The sequence below is a fragment of the Macrobrachium rosenbergii genome, chromosome 56, assembly GCF_040412425.1.
Source record: "Macrobrachium rosenbergii isolate ZJJX-2024 chromosome 56, ASM4041242v1, whole genome shotgun sequence".
In the NCBI taxonomy this organism is placed as follows: Eukaryota; Metazoa; Arthropoda; class Malacostraca; order Decapoda; family Palaemonidae; genus Macrobrachium; species Macrobrachium rosenbergii.
In genome coordinates this window covers 37,784,164-37,801,663 of record NC_089796.1, presented here as the reverse complement: position 1 = coordinate 37,801,663, position 17,500 = coordinate 37,784,164, and the positions used below count along the sequence as shown (strand labels likewise).

The 17,500-nt window shown below is 38.6% G+C and overlaps 1 protein-coding gene across 1 annotated transcript; it reads right to left on the bottom strand.

Moving 5' to 3' along the window:
• Positions 1 to 4,538: 4,538 nt before the first annotated feature.
• Positions 4,539 to 6,074, bottom strand: LOC136836109 (uncharacterized). Its single transcript, XM_067100100.1, has one exon. The coding sequence runs from the start codon at positions 6,066 to 6,068 to the stop codon at positions 5,028 to 5,030; it is 1,041 nt and encodes a 346-aa protein (XP_066956201.1). The 5' UTR covers positions 6,069 to 6,074; the 3' UTR covers positions 4,539 to 5,027.
• Positions 6,075 to 17,500: the final 11,426 nt, after the last annotated feature.

The following is a 17,500-nucleotide window of genomic DNA, read 5'->3' as shown; positions in this document are numbered from 1 at the left end:
CACCATACAGCAAGGGAGTCTGATCCCAGAGTCCTTAGGAGGTTAGGAGTCCTTTCTCACCTGGCTTTTCAAAATCGATGCATGACTTATCATAAAAGCTCTCAACACTTTACCTTATGAGTCATTGTACACAATACAAAAACGCAAGAATATCTTTGAATATCAAAACCTTGGTTAGTAACCAAAGTCTGCCTTTAAAAACAGTAAATAAAATTTTGACAGAATGTTCACCTGTTTCAGTGTATCCAAAAATTTGATTGCTAATAATAATTTTTATCATTATCGTCAGTGTCATTGATTCGTTTGTTGAGTTCCTCCATTTCATTCCTTGTCAAGTCCCCTGCGAGAATGTTGGTGCATTCATTGTTTGTCAATATCTACTTCTTCATAAGTTTCAGCTCTATTCACACAGCTCTCTAGAAACTACAATAGGAGAAGGACCTTCTAGCATAGACACCAATGCAACACTTTTGTATGAAACTAGGTAATTTTCTTTTGTATCAAGGCAGTTGTCTGCATCAAAGTAAGACTTATGTGATCAAGATTTTTTTCTTTTGTGCCCTTGCACCAGTACTGTTTGCTATGTTACCATTTCAAGAATAAGTAAGATCTTCTGTTCAGTGTAAAGTTCTGGAAATTTTTAGTTCAATATGTTAATTTTTCATTGGAGCCTACTACTGTTTTCTTATATATTTAATTTGTTTAAAGTAAGACAATCATGACTTTGTTCAAAGCTTTACATAATCTGTTTGTTTGAGAGATTTTTGGGTTGACTGAGCTCACCAAAGCCTTGTAGTGCTCTGCTCTCTGTGTCAGTGTGTGTGTGTTTGTGTGTGTGTGTGTGTGTGTGCCAGAACCTTCAAGAGCTGGTGACATTTGTATAAGTAGTATAAGCAGCAGACTATGATTAGCGAAGCTAGACAAGGCCAGATGAGACAAGGCAAGGCAAGTTTCAAGTCCCCAGTCACCTCATGCACTTTGAAAGAATATAGTGCTTCAAGTTACTATAAACATTTCAGTCTCTTGCTCTCTGGGAAGAGCCAGTCGAATGACAATTCCTGACCACCATTACTGCAAATATGATCGGCCGGAAGTGTTGAAATTATACCTTATGTGTTAATATTTTTCATATTTTAATCACACCAGGTATAAAGACATTGGCCACTACCACTTAAAAACCATTCCACACACAAATGGAACAATCTGTATTAGTAGTTTTTGTATCGACAAATGTGGTGCTACTATATGTATTTTTTCTCTCTGAAGATGTAGAGTTAAGGAAATGCCTTGCTTTTACTGACCTTGGTTGTAAAGTTAAGGCCTGCAGTAGTTTCTTGGTCATCCACAAACTTTTTTGGAGCAACAATTCCTATGTCGGTAATGTAGATATCATTCACATATCTGACACAGACTCTTGACTTTGGTGGCTGGTGAAGGGCCTGTCTTCCCTGGCAACATTTTCACATCTACTTGCTGGAAAAGTTCTCCTCTGTGAGATGAAAGGGAATTTCATCATAAACACTGTAAACAATTCCTTCAACAATTTTTCATGGGTCAGGAACAGGTTTATGCCAGACCTGTAGACATTTCCTATCTTTATGATCTCCTAAACATAGACATTGGCAAATATGATGTTTTTACATCAAGCTTAGTGGGCCTAAGGAATACTGAGGAATACTGAGTTGAGATATTCATGACCTTAGTCTTCCTATATGAAAAGGAAATCATCTGGTGTATCATGGGTCTAAGTAGGTTGTCAGGCATATGGGTCTTGACAGTCCCATAGCAATTACCCAGTCAGTATTAACTGACCACCTTAGGATACTTACTATACTGTTTCCTCTTCTCTTTAGTGTTTTGTATTGGGTACATCTTTAGTTTCTAGAGTTCGTTAAGTATATTATCCATCTTTTCATGTTTTTTGGCTCGTGGGAACCAAAAGAGCAATCTTTTAATCCTTTTGTGGCAGCACACATCCTATGATGCGCAATAATGGTATAAGAGGAGTGGTGGGGCACATCATATGATAGTCATTATTTTGTGTCATGATATTTGCACGAATTTTGTGGAAAAAGTTCAGATCACTGAAACTGGTCATAAATGACTCCATGGAAACGCTTATGGCAACACTATCACCTCACCTCAGGACAGAGGGAGATTTCATGGGCAAATGTACTACATCTCCTCGTCCCAGTACATCTTATATATTTGTCCATAAATTTATTCAGGGATTGTTGCTGGTTTTAGTTCTTACCTTTTATAGATATTATGTAAGTTGTAATTGTAATTTTGCAAAATGAAGTACAAAAAATATTAGATAAAACATGCATAACTCCCTAAAATTAGCATATTTTTACTAGTATCTTGGAAAAGAGTCCCTGTACAGGGTTGGAAATATTCACTTTCAACTTCTTGTGGCAAGTATAGAAAATTTTTGAGAATTTTTCATATCACCAGAATTTCCATATATTTCTATTTCTATTTATATGTTCCTTTTTATTACTGGCAGATCTTAAAGTTTGCCCGGTCAGAGGGTTTTGTTAATGTATGCATACTGTTGGCCTGTAAGGATTAAAGGTTTAAGGCAGATAGCCCTAGTCTGTCTTAACCTATTTTCTTTTTATTCACACCATCCATTATGCAAAACTATAGGTTTATTGTAGAATTAGTATTTCCTGATGCTAACCATCAGTTAATGGTTGAACTAGCATTTGGCAGAAGGTAATAAGTAGTGCAGCATAGCAGTAGTTTTAGCTTGAAAGACACAAAATGGTAGAAGAAACTGGATAAAAATTTTCTTAAAAATAATAAATGGCACAAGTGCATCAGCATTAAAAAACAATTGCCTATAAGAGAGATTATACCCCAAAATCTTATTTCAGAATGGATGGACACAAACTAACTTGGCATAAGTGGTAAGCTACAGTACCTTAAAGAAAAAGAAACCCTGGGGAGACTTCAAGATCTCCATAATGGGAAATATCATCTAGGAAGATTTCTGTTCAACATTTACCTAGTAAATCCAGTTAAGAACTTTGAAAAAGAATGAAATCACCAACAATTTGTGGCAACATGATTTGTGAAGAAGCTACTGATTCTCTATGGCAGCCTATATGGAGCAAAGAACACTAGGACAATTATATAAAGCTGGTGAGAATCAACCTGAATAAGGCACAGAAGTCATTCTTGAGTGGAAATTAAGAGGATTAAGCAGAAATACTTGTTCACTGCCTTAAATAACTCTAGCAAGAGTACATGGTCAACCTTAAATCCACCAACACTGATGAACCATAAATATCACCATGAAAAGTGATGAATGTATTAAGAAAATGGATGGTAGCAGTAACGATACAATTAAACGCCAAAGGATCCAATAGAGTAGAACATTACAATCATAGCAGACAGCCTACAACCAGATGTCTAATTCCTGAAATTGGGTGGTGATGATGGACTAGGATATTGCTATTGGACTGTCATGACAAACCTGGCAAACAGCTTGAGCCAATGATATCTTAAATGACTTCCCAGCATATAGGATAACTAAGATCCTATGCAGCATTTTAACCCCATAATAACTCCACTTCTTGGTTTTGAAGCCTTCTGTTAAATTTAAGATTATCTTATATAACATCTACAAGTTTGGTAGGAAGTTTTTACTGGGAATTTCTCCAGATGGATTAAAAATTGTTTGGATATGTTAATGTGATCCAGAATGGGGACCCCTTAGTCTCTTACAGAGGGGAATTTATGAAAAGTGGATGGAGTGCCAATGGACTCAGCCCCACGAATTTTCTTTGTCAAAATATAATGGATCATCATGGGACACCTTCACCAGTTGCCAGAAGCCAAAAATTTTGCGCCAGACATCTACCTTGCCACCATTGGAGCTACTGAGCCTAATGAGTTTCAGATACATGAAATGTAATTTTGTTCTTAACTTTACAATTGAAGTCAGTAAAGACAAGACCCTTTTTTTTTCTTTTATGTCTCATGAAGAAAAAAATAAACCTAGTATGCCTCAATAGTTGATGCCCATTAGCATGACCTACTATGCATTTCTTGGCCGTGTCCAATTGATTTTCGCTGATAAAATCCTACCAAAACATCAGATATGGGTCACATTTTGGAAATAGGTATTTGAAGCTACAGCCTAATTGGCAAAAATATGCAATAATGTCTAATGTGAATAATAAAGGCACTTACTAGAGTAAATCTAAGAAATTGAAAGGGTAACTTAGCTAAATTTAGACGCACCCAGAGAGAGACTATGTAGACGTCATTACTGAAGGCCCTCCCACTCATTAATACTCTACTGTAGTATGACGTAGTTACTAGACACTCCAGTCGTATAGCCACTTTATGAATGAAGACACACAAACAGCTACCCTATACTTCTTCTCTCTCTCTCTCTCTCTCTCTCTCTCTCTCTCTCTCTCTCTCTCTCTCTCTCTCTATATATATATATATATATATATATATATATATATATATATATATATATATATATATATATATATATATATATATATATATTTCCTTTAAGCATAACTACATTGTAGTGCAATATGATACTCATAATTCATAGTCTAAGCACTTGGGCTATAACATAAATTTTATAATCCATTAATCCAATTATTCTGCTGACCTGCATTAAAACTGAAATGTGAAATAAACTTATACAAAGATTAAAATATAAAACTATGTAAAAGCATATGTTGTTGTTTGTTTAAGATTAAGACAGAACTTGTTCGAATCTGAGTCTTGCTCATTGAGCAGACCATAAGTAAAGAAGTTTCGTTACCAATACAAAAATCAATATTTCTACATGAGTAAAGGAAAAAAAAAAAAAGAAAATAGAGAACACACAACCAAAATAATTTTTTTCATATTCATCATCGTCATCTATATCCTCGTCATCGTTGTCTAAGTTTATAATGATAGATCCAACAGGCTCATGAATGTTGTCCATTGACCAGTACCCATCCTCAAAGGTTCGAGATCGTTTCACTCCAGACCCCCAAACACTTTCAGTGGCCAAAAGCTTGGCTTCCTCCAGTCTTGCCTGCAAGTCTGCCCGGGTGAATCGCTGTAAAGATAGATGAACGCACATAACGTTTCATACACGCCCATACTTGCTCAATGGCATTGAGCTCTGGGTGGGCAGGTGGCAGACGCACCACCTCGTGGCCCCACTCTCGAATTATGTTGTCCACGATGTACTGTGGTTTTGGCCTGTTCTGTTGACATATGAGCAATAGCTCAGGTCTTGTGGCACCGTCTGGGGCAGGGATTCGGCGACTCTGAAGCCAGGTAATAAGGTCTGCTTTCTTGGTGGCCGTGGTAGGACACCGACACTCGTCTAATAGCTGGCTGTGATAAGGTGCGTTGTCGAGCACCAACACTGATGGTTCAGGCAGCAATGGTAGAAGCTGCGTTGTTAACCAGCGTATGAACAGCTCGCCTGTCATTTCCCCGTGGTAATCGCCACTTGTACTCTTTGCAGGATAACAAAGGAAAGAGCCTTCAATAAATCCATTTGCTGTGCCAGCTGCTACCACCACGAAGCGCTCTCCCTCGCCAGGTGGTACCTGTCGGCTATGCGTGGCACTGGTAGCAGGTTGTGTGGTGTCCACCCACTCTCTGTTGTGGCTCATTCTGGTGGTGAACCACGTCTCATCGACATATACTATCTCCCTTCCATCTTCTGGATGGCGCTTCAGAGCCCGGAGAGCCCCGATCCGTCGGCAAACCACATCAATGGACTCTTTTGCAAGATACATCTTTTGTTGAGACGTTTTATATCTGAATCCCATATCTTGCAGGAGCCGCCACACCGCTATCTCGGAGGTTGTTTCAGGGATTATGGTGGCTGTCTTCAAATCTGTCATCAGGGTTCTAACAGTAAATACTTGCTTTGCAGCAAATATCTCGTGAACAAACCGACGAATGGCACCCACTGTAAAATTATCAAAGACTTTGACGTATGAATGCTCTGCTGTCCTCCTCCTGTTATCGGCGTGTTTACTATTGTGAATGGAAAGTTTACTGGGTATTACGTCTGATGTCATACTTCACGTCACAACTAGCCTCTCTCTGGGTGCGTCTAAATTTAGCTAAGTTACCCTTTCAAATTCTTATATTTACTCTGGTAAGTGCCTTTATTATTCACATTAGACATTACTGCATATTTTTGCCAATTAGGCTGTGGCTTCAAATACCTATTTCCAAAATGTGACCCATATCCGATGTTTTGGTAGGATTTTATCAACGAAAATCAATTGGACACGGCCCTGAAATGCATAGTAGTGCATGTCAAAGAGGTAAATAGAGGAATTACCCAGAGCACAATAGAAAACCACAGAAAAAAACTATTATAATCTACCACAAACTTAGCCACAAGAGGGCCTGCAATCAGAAAGGAGATCGCACTGGGAGGATGGGAACTGATGGAATATAGCCAAAGAAAGTATGGGTATAAGGCTTCAGCTTCCCTAAGCTGGTAGCTGCCCTTGTTGTTGTTGTTGTGGTTCCCCAGACTCTGTTATGCCAGGAAGCCTGCACTGCGCAAGAAGGACACCACGCTTACTGGATCTGACCATAACTGTGTGGTGGTGTGGATGTTGTGTTGTTGTCTAAGGGCTGCCAAGTTAGGGCAATCTACTAAGAGATGTGTAATTGTGTTGGGACTAACTTGGCAGAGTGGACATATGTCTGTTTGGGTGTTGTCTATGCAGTGTTTGTAGGTGTTTAGTGATTGGTGATGACCACAGCGAAGTCGAGTCAGGTGTACTCTCTCCAATCTTGAGAGCTGTGTTTCTGTGCTGCTTATGTTGGGTGGGGGTGCTGAGTATTTTGTTGTTGGGAAGGTTATTAAGTGCTTGTCTGGTGAGGTGAGTATGGATGTTCCTTTTGTTTTGTGTGATGTTTGTGGGGGTGGTGGTATAGAATTCAAGATATTTGTATAGTGTCTGTGTGGTGTATTCGCTATTTGCCTGTGTGTTGGAGGGTGGTCGTGAAGGTAATAGCATGGGCTGTTTGTGTTGTTTATGACTGATGCCAAGAATTGTGTGCCTCTCATGTCTAAGTGTTGCCTGATGGTGAGAATCTTGGTTTTGGCGTGTAAGTGTTCTATTGGTGTGGATTGTGTACTGCCGAGGATGATTGCTAAGAGCTGTGTTTTGTATTATTTGTAGTTTGTTTAGTTGTGTGTTGGATATGGCAGGGTGCCAGGCTGGGCTGGCGTAGTTTATTATGGAGCGGATGTATTGTTTGTATACTGTGATGAGCGTTTCTTTTTGTTGTCCAAATGTTGTGCCTGTTAGTGATCTTAGTGCATTTAGTCTAGGTCTGCATTTCTTGATGATGTTACTGACATGTGGAGCAAATGACATTGAAATGTTGTATGTGACTCCTAGGATTTTTGTTTCATGTGTGTGTGGAATTGTGGTGTTGTTCAGCGTTGCTGTGGGTCTGTACTGATGTTCTTTGTTGTGACTAGTGAGTAGTGTACTTGTGGATTTTGTTGGTGCTACCTGTAATCTGTTTTGTGTGAGCCAGTTTTTCAAGTTGTGTTATGGAAGTCTGTACTTGTGTGGAGCATACGTTTTTGTCTGCATGTATTGATATGATTGTTAGATCGTCTGCATATGAGGAGATGTATATGTTGTTAGGTGGTGTTGGTATGTCATGCATGAATAGGTTAAAAAGTGTTGGACTTAGGACGGAGCCTTGTGGGACGCCGTTCGGGAAGTTTCTGATTTTGGATGACTCGCCATTGTAGTGTACAAATGCTTGTCTGTCTGTTAAGTAATTGGCGAGCCAGCGTTTGGTGTTGTTGTAGTGTGGAGTTGTAAACTTTGTTGATGAGAACTGGTCTAGAGATGGCGTCAAAGGCTTTACTTATGTCTATTGTGATTAGCAGTGTTCTTTGTGGTGGGCGTCTGGAGTTAATGCCATCTTGTATTTTTTGTGTGAGGTTGGTGAGTAGTGTTGTTGTGGAGTGGTGTGGTCTGTAGCTATGTTGAGTGGGTGACAGTGGTATGTGTGGTGTGGTTTTGCGTAACATGAGGCGTTCTACTACTTTTGATGGTGTGCAGAGTAAAGTTATAGGTCTGTATGAAGCTGCTTGTGTAGGTGTTTTGTTTGGTTTTAGAAGTGCTATTATTTTCCCCAGTTTCCAAATGTGTGGTATAATGCAGTGTGCGTATGAATAGTTGGCTATGTTTGTCAGTGTTTGTGTGCCATGGGGACCTAGATGTTTTAAGTGAATGTTTGAAATGTTATCGATGCCCATGGCTGCAGAGTTTTCAAGTTGTTTAATGATTCTAGCAGTGTCTTCTGTTGTGGCTAGTATTACTGTGTAATCTAATGGGAACTGTTGTTTGCGTCTGTAGATGTGTCTGTCTTCTTTGTATTTGCGTAGGTGGCTGATTTTTGCGTAGTGGTTTATTAAGATGTTGGCTTGTTGTTTGCGTGAAGGATCTTGTCAGATGTGGTGATTGAGGCGTGACTTTGAGTGTTCCCACTGTTTGAATTGATGAGACTGTTGATAGTTCTGTGTAGTTTGGATGGGTTGGTTCTGTAGTCTAGTGTACCTTGAAAAGTTTGCCAGTTCTCTGTCTGTTTTTTAGTTAATTTGGTGTTTATTTCTGTGTTTAAATCATGTATGCGATTTGTTGTGATTTGTGTGTGTGGGGTTGGTGTATTTCTTAAATTGTTTCGTTCTGTTATGAGTCTGTTTATGTCAGGCGTGAAGTTTGGGTTGTAGTGTTTTCTGTTGCCTTTAGGAACGTTTCTTTTGTCTGCATTGTTTATTATGTGGTTGAATTGTATTGTTGTATTGTTTAGTGTCTGTGATGATGTTATGTGTGTGTGGTTTAGCTCCCGGAAATGAGCCTCAGTGGTTTCCGGTGTGTCTTGTATGTGAGAAAGTGTCATGTGTGGTTCGGAGTGTTATTAAAATAGGAAGGTGGTCTGATGATAGGTCTGTTTGTGTTTTCCATGTGATTGATGGTGCTATGTTGGGTGAGCAAAATGTTATGTCTGGGGAAGTGAGACTAAAGTTGGCTTGGTGTGGTATGTGTGTGTGCATATCTGTGTTGTTTAGTATGTATAGCTGGTCTAATTGTGTTGAGATGTCTATGCCTCTTTGTGTGATGTCTTGGTGGGCGTACCAGTCTGTGTGTTTGGCATTGAAATCTCCTCCCAGGAGTATATCTGGGAGGACTATTCAACGCCTGCAGTCTAATTGTGAATTTTGCTGGTAAACCCGGTGAATATTCTGGAGGGATGTATGTGTTGATGATTAGCTGCCCTTGTAATGAGGAGCAGTGCTGTCCCCAGGGAAACATAGCTCCTCCATGCAGTTGTAGCAACAGGTGGCTTACAATGGAGTGGTTTGCAAATTAAAATGTTCTTAAAAGTATGCAAGTTTCTTGATACAAAACGCCTTGAGAACATGGGGACAGTCCTTACGACTGTTCACTAGCAGCTGGTGGATGTATATGGCAGGAAACTACCAATGAAAGACCCTATCTGAGTTACCTATATTATTCACTAAAGAAATAACCGGATGACTGGCGATTCCAGATAAGTACAGTACTTAAATATTAAATAAAGAAAATAATGAAAAAAAGCAAAGAGTGATTCAAGGTAAAAGATGTGGAAGAAGGGAGTTCCAGAAATATTTTTAGAGAGAATAACTGATTTTTTTTTTTTTTTTGTCTTATCCCACTGGTGTCACAAGTCATAGTTTCAAAATTTCTGCTCTCTTTGTCAGAAGAAACGATAAAAAGTAGAAGTCATTGGCTATGAAAATGAATCATAATTACTATGGCTGGTTATGTTTTCTTGTATCTGCTGTGAAATATTTTCTTTTATGTTCAAGAAAGAGGATGTAGCTACCAGAATCAAAATGCTGACTGCAGGGAGTTAAATGCTAACTGATTTCATGATGAAAAAACTGACTTTTGAAAGTATTCAGGAAATTCAGAGAAAGGGAGAGGGGATTCCAGAAGTACTCAGTATGGAGGACTGAACAAAAAGGTTGTTTCCCGAGTTCTCAAGTCTTGTAAAGTATCTATTTAATTGTGATTTTTGAGGTTCAGAGACAGTGGTAGGGGCATACATTTACAAGGTTCTCAAGGTTTTCTGGGGAGTTCTGAAATGAGCCAGATCTTTACATTTCAGGTTTTAATTACGAAAATATAGCATGAGGTGCCCATCCTCTTTCCCATTCTCACTCACTCTATTTCACACAAAGCCCACGCAGTCTGGTAAACTATTATGGCTATTCACAACTGTCACAAAGGAATAGTTTGACAACATAGTTTATATTAAAGATGATACAGAAGTCACTGGAACATGATTGAAAATAAAATGATGACTGATTATCTCAGTATTTATAAAATAATAATGATAAGTGGCAAAACCAAATAACATGTTCTCGACATATCACGAGGGCGATGTGTGCAACACACATAAAGAATTGACAATGTCCTTAGTTTCCTTAAGGCTTAGTGACCACGCGAGTAAGTGTCAACGTTGTCAGACACAAGAGGCCTATGACCAAAAATGACTACATCAACAGAATAGAGATTTTGCCCTGTGTCCAGACTTCGACATCAGAATATTTACTGTTCTTCACAAATTCCTTACGTCTTTGTCATATAAAGCCTATTATATTATTCAGTCATTTTCTTTACAATACTATTTTCCACTTTCCACTTAGAAGGAATCATATAAACGATTATGTGTAGCTAATAAGACCAGTGCCACTATCTTAATTATCGATATAACCATTACATATATATCAAGAAAAAGGAAAGAAAATTAGTGTGAGAATGAATTAAATCCAGGTTGGAAGATTTAGGTTATCTATTATTTCCATCAACTCTCTTAAAAACCACATGTGGAAAGCCTTCCAAGAAATGACAACATCCCATGAGAGGATGGATAATTTACGGGACAAATCTTAAAGCCTGTCCAGACGAGCGGGTGTGCCCGCCGGGGAGTGCAGTAAGTGGGCAAATTTTGCCGGGCTTACCGGTGAGTGTTGTCCAAACGGCAGAGTTGACAAATGGGCGGGCATGCCCGAAGATGCCAGTACCTTGTCGAGTGTCGTACAAAAAAACATGGTGGCCAGTACTGCTTAGAAGAAGAAAGTGTTGTGGTGCAAAGATTGGCCAAATAGGAGAGATGTTTATGGAGCCATACAACAACAGTACGTGAACCACAATATGGCTATGAACACAATTATAGAAATTATGTAAAGCCATACATCCGAAAACAAGATACAAACATGCGACACAGCATAACAGCAAAGGCTCGATTGGAATTTCACATATGGAGTTTTCGTATGTTCAAGTTGTGACCTAATTTACAAACCTGAATAATAAAGTGTGTATTTGAGAGAGAGAGAGAGAGAGAGAGAGAGAGAGAGAGAGAGAGAGAGAGAGAGAGAGAGAATCCGAATCTACTTTCCAGACCTATAACTTTCTTGCTAGTTTTTTTGAAAAGTGCTCTCTAAATACCTAAAAAAAGAAAACATAAACTATTAAACCTTAAAGCTGTCTTTAAATTTTCAACATACTGAGAACAAATTCAACCAAAAACATAGATATAATCCAAGAAAAACGATAAAAACCCACGTTTTCAGCAATTTCCGCTAGTGGGCCGTGAATAATTAGATCTCTGCAAAACCTTAATTTCTCTCTTAAATTATATCATTGAGAAAGGTGGAAAACCCCCGTAACAAAAAATGAGACATTATTATCGACGACAAAATTTAAGTTTCACAGAAAAATAGACCTAAATCTTAATTCTAAAAAACATTTTCCCTTACCTGCTTAACCTGAGATGCGTAGATTTTTTTTTTTTTTTTTTTTTTTTTGTGCATTTCCTTGAACTATTATTATGAATTCGGTAGAAAGAGAAGGCTGTAATAATAAAAGGTGAGTCATGCACAGAAATCATTCCAGCTTTGCTTTCCAGTCGTGGAAAAGGGTGACCCTTGCAACGAATCATCTTCTCGATTATCAGTGTAGGAAAACTGAGGTATGAACTTATGAACTCATTGTCCTTGACCACGTCTCCTTCGGCCTACCTCTACCTCTTCTACCAAGGGCAACCCACCCTGGGGTATCTCGTACTATTCCCTGTCTACTATACACTTGGCCTTGCCATTTCCAGCGTGAGAACCTAATATACTCATCGAGCGGCTGCACCCCCGTTACTTCTCTGATTCTGTTATTTGACATACTATCCCTTCAATTAATTCCTAATATTCTTCTGAGCGCCTTATTTTCAAATGCTTAGAATTTATTGTCCGAAGTCACTGTACTGTACCATGGCTCATGGCCATTAATTAAAATACTCCTAACCATTGCCTTATAAATTTTGATTTTTGTACGCACAGAAAAACTGCTATTATTCCAAATATTTTTAAGCATTCCCGTTGCCTGATGAGCCTTTTTTAATTTTTCCATAAATTCTGTGCTCAGAGAACCATTCTTATCTAAATAAGTACCTAAATATTTAAACTTATCCACTTGCTGTAAAACCAATCTTCAATTAGACAATCCTGTGGATTTTCAATATTCATATTCATGATTTCAGTTTTTCCACTCTTAATAACCAAACCAACCTTTCAACCCTCACTCGCTAGACAGTCCAACACACTGCATCTTTTCTGGTCCCTCACAGATCAAAACCATATAATCAGCATAATCCTAGTCAAGAAGTTTCACATTTTCTCCCCAGGGTACACCTGCATCCATTTCTCTTTTAACCCTTCTCATAACGTAATCCACGACCAATACAAACAACAGGAGAGACATAATGCCACCCCTAAGCACTCCAGACTTGACTTCAAGCGGATCATTTAAACACCCATCAACCATCACTTTACAAGATGCGCCCTCATGCATGTTCATGATAACCGTCACACACTTTTCTTGTACTCCATAATGCCTCATGATTTTTCCCATAGTCCTTCTCGAAATATTACCAAAGGCCTTTTCAAAATCAACAAAACAAAGACTCAGTGGAGTTTTCATTTCATTTGCTTGCTGCATTAAATGCCTAACTATGAGGATCTGATCACTGCAACCCTGCCCCTTTCTAAAACCAGCCTGTTCATCCCCCAGAATACCATTAACCACTGGCTTCAACCTATTCAACATTACTCCGCAGAAAATTTTCAAGGCTATAGGTGACAAAGTGATTCTCCTCCAATTACCATACCTTCTCAGATCTTCTTTCTTTGGAACTTTAATGATCACACCATTCTTCCAACCAAACGGTGTTATCCCCGTCACCCATATCTCACTGAATAATATCTTCAAGACAAATACTAATCTATCCTCCTCCACTTTAAACATTTCCGGGAATAAACCATCCTCGCCTGATGCCTTATAATTCTTTAGCTTTTTTATTGCCTTAACTACTTCTTCTAGCCTGGTCTCACCTTCATCAATATTTAAATCTTCCTAGCAGGCGGTATATCTTCTTCTAGGGGGACTGGTCTATTAAGAACTGTCTCAAAGTACTCTTTCCATCTATTTCTGATTTCATAATTTTTGGTCAATAAATTACCTTCCATATCCCTGACTGGTATATCTTTATGCCTACCAGCACTGCCAATCAGCTGTTCAATTGCTTTATATACTATCCTTTGACTCTGACCATCATTTTTTATTAATTATTTTTTTAGTTACCCCAACCTTTTCATTAACAAATCTTCTTTTATCTCTCTTAGTTAATCTTTTAACTTCTGAATCCAAACTCAAGTACTTAGTTCTTGCTAATTCAAAATCTTCATCGCTAACAAAATGCATCTCACTCCTCTTTTTGATCATACCCCTTGTTTCCTCAGACATCCACATCTTTTTCTTCAATCTGAGCCTCCTGATCATACAACCAGCAGCATCATGCAAAGCTTTATTCACATCCCCCGACATCTCATCTACGCTTCTCACTCCATCCTCCAGTGTTTCCAACTCCAAAACCTGTTTCTACATTCTATTCTAAGTTCCTCCTTTTCCTCTCCTTCCCTTCTAAGCATATCAGTATCGTACCTATCAACAACAGGTTTTTCCCTCTACTGCCTTTTTAGCCAAGTCTTATTTTTGCAACACTGAGATGATGATCACTGCCAATATCTGCTCTCCAATTAACACGAACATCTAGCAAAGAGCGTCTATGCCTTTTACTAACAGCAATATGATCAATTTGATTTTTATATTTTTCCACACGGTGACACCCATGTCGTCATCCTACCACCGACACCCGTCTTAAGCCCTTTGTTGGCCGAGTCGGTTGAGCTTCAGACCGTCATTCGATGGGCCGGAGTTCAATTCCCGCCGCCGGCTGATGAAGAGTTAGAGGAATTTATTTCTGGTGATAGAAATTCATTTCTCGCTATAATGTGGTTCGGATTCCACAATAAGCTGTAGGTCCCGTTGGTAAGTAACCAATTGGTTCTTAGCCACGTAAAATAAGTCTAATCCTTCGGGCCAGCCCTAGGAGAGCTGTTAATCAGCTCAGTGGTCTGGTAAAACTAAGGTATACTTACTTTTTCGACACCCGTCTTACCCATAGAAACCTCAAATCCCTCATTCGAGCAGCCCATTATTGCACTGAAGTCTCCAATACAAATCAGAACATCATGTCTAGCAACTCTTCCTATTCCTTGCTGCAGTTTCCATAAAATGCGTCTTTCCTTTCTTCATTAGGTGCAACATTAGTGGGTGCATAACACACAAACAGACTGATGTTACCATGATTTGACTTGAACTGTGCGTATACAACAATCACTCGTCCACTGGATCCTATTCACATAGAGCCTTCTTAGCCTTGCATCCCAACAGCAATCCTACTCCCTGATAATGCATTCCATCCCGTCGGCCAGACGTCAACAAACATGAATTATTCCCCAAATCCAAGTTATTGACCCCAGTTAATCTTGTCTCTGTTGAGGCAAAAATGTCTAATTCATAACTTTGAAAAACTGCTACTAACTCTTTAATTTTGCTATCCTGAGTTAGCATTCTCACATTCCAATTGCCAATTTTTATAGTATTTTTAGCATGAATACAAGAATTAGGAGACCGTGAGGTTCTTAGCACCCCCTGCCCATCTAAGGGCTGCACGGGACTGGGGGCTATTCCTCTTCTGTCAGAGTCCATCAAGGTTTCTTTGGCTACCTGCATGAACGCTTCGCCACAGTGTTATGGAACATTTTAGGCCGGATGAAATCGGTTTCATAAGTGTGAATACATACGTACATTTGTTACAAAACGCTTGGTGCAAACAGCCTTGTGACAGTTTGTTGATTCTGGTGTGCTAGACCGGTTAGGGAGGATGTGCTGTTCACGCTTGGGAAAACGAGTTTCCCATTGCTGCGAGTGAGTACAAGACTTAAAGGAATATTAATAATGAGAATTTCCCTGTACGAATTGAGTTACGTTTTTCTATGTATCTCATACTTTTCTGAGTTATGCATTTTTATTTTCGTGTATCATTTTTTTCTGTGTTTTGATATGCTGTAAACTGGGGAGAGATGGTTCTGTCTTTTCCCCAGGAATGTTCAAATGGTCCCGTGGTGGTTTTTGGGGTGGAAATATTCAGATGTAATGAGCATTCAAAATGAAGCATATGGAAGTGGTGAAATTACTGGAACTGACCGAAGACTAATTTAACTGTGTATAATAGACTGGTTATGAAGTAATTAGTGACGGTGTGTGGGAAAAGAATTTTAATTCCCATTCTGTATTTGCTTATTTTATTTTGAGTTAAGGGTTCCTGGCCCATTTCTTACTTATTCCTATTTTAACCAGTGTCATCTTAAATTTGATAAATAAATTCTTTTTTTTTGTAGACTATGGTTTACATTAGCTACCCTAGCTAAGAAGAGAGAGGGAGAGACAAGTGAGAGAAAATGGGAAGTTCTCTTTTTCTTTTCCTCACAGTTGAGCTGGTGATGTCAACCACGATTTCGGGTAAGTTTCGTCTGTCAGAAGACGCAACACATGCATGTCCGCCGATCAGGCCCGCTCATCTGGACATGCCTTAAAGGAACCTTAGGGTAAATAAATGTGGTACCTGAAGAGCACATTTTTCCCTTGAAGTGGACTTATTGAGGCCCATGCTTCTGTTTACTTATAAACCCAGACACCTGATGGACCTGAGGGGCTCAGATTCCAAACTCTCAACACTAACTATGAGGGCACAACAGGATTATAAAAGAGAAATGGGGGGAGAAATGCAGTGGTCTTGGAATTGTCGGAATAAACCAGATTTCATCTGCACCATACTGTGAGACCATTTCAGTGATACTAGACATGATGAAGAACAGAAGTCAAGAGCAGATACTCAAGAGGATGTTCCTAAAAGTGAGGCAAATTTCCGAATAACTATATCATTAGATCTGAAAGACCAAGGAAGGATGTGTAACCCTTTTCTCTACGGACTCATCGTATTGAAAATATTGGTTGTATGACAAGAGATTGAGTGACAAATCAACTGCAGTTGAATCAGTTGTGGCTGACTTAAAGGAAAGTAAAATATCACAGAGCTATTTTATTTATTTATTTATTTTTTTTTTTTTGTTGAGGAGTGTTAGGTAAGCCATCTAGCCACCAGCACTTATTGACATGGGAGGAGAGTTAATATGAAAGGTGGTCATTTATCTATTTATGGAGGGAAAATAATAATAAAAAAAAAAAAAATGCTGAATTGGTGTATTCAAGCACCCTAGACTATTTAATTACGTGATTCACAATACTAAAATGACCCATGGTTTTTTCCTCCTGTTTTGGAAAATTTTCAGAAAGAATGAGCAGCACGCTATCCCCAAAAGGACAAATGATTTTAATGTTAATGTTAAAGACATCGCTAATCCGTATTTCAAATGTTTATTCACAAATTTAAACCTGGTATTTCTTGTGTATGATTTTACGTTCTCAAAACCACATGAACCAGCAGGGAAGGCGGTCTTTCAAGTTTTTTTATTATTATTTCTGGTTCACATTTACCCAAAGTTTTGATTAATTTGCAAATTAATGCGATTTTTAACCCCCGATTTAATCCTGGTGGAAAATTGTGCTTTCATGGAATTTGAAATAATACGGAAAGTTGTTGTAATGGAAATTTAACTTCAGTGTTGGTCGATTGGATTATTTTGAGAGCGAAGTGTCGCACTTTTTCTATTTTTCATTTTTTTACGACTTTTTTTATTTTCTTTGAAATATATACTTTCCCTGTTAAAATTTGGATATATATAGTACAAAATCAGTTCATAAAACGAACGTAAACAATGTTGTTGTAAAAAAGGCGAAAAGAAATGGGAATAGACAGATTGGCGGAAGGCTTATACTATTGTCAACAGACCTAAGTTCTGCGCATTTAAATGGGTCAGCCTGGTACGACTACTTACACTTAATGACCATCCATTAACAATGGTAATTTCTTATTAACATGCATACACGTCCTGTCGGCGTGC

Bases quoted from the DNA above. Each gene is read 5' to 3' on its own strand.
- LOC136836109 (XM_067100100.1), bottom strand. From the start codon at position 6,068: ATGACATCAGACGTAATACCCAGTAAACTTTCCATTCACAATAGTAAA.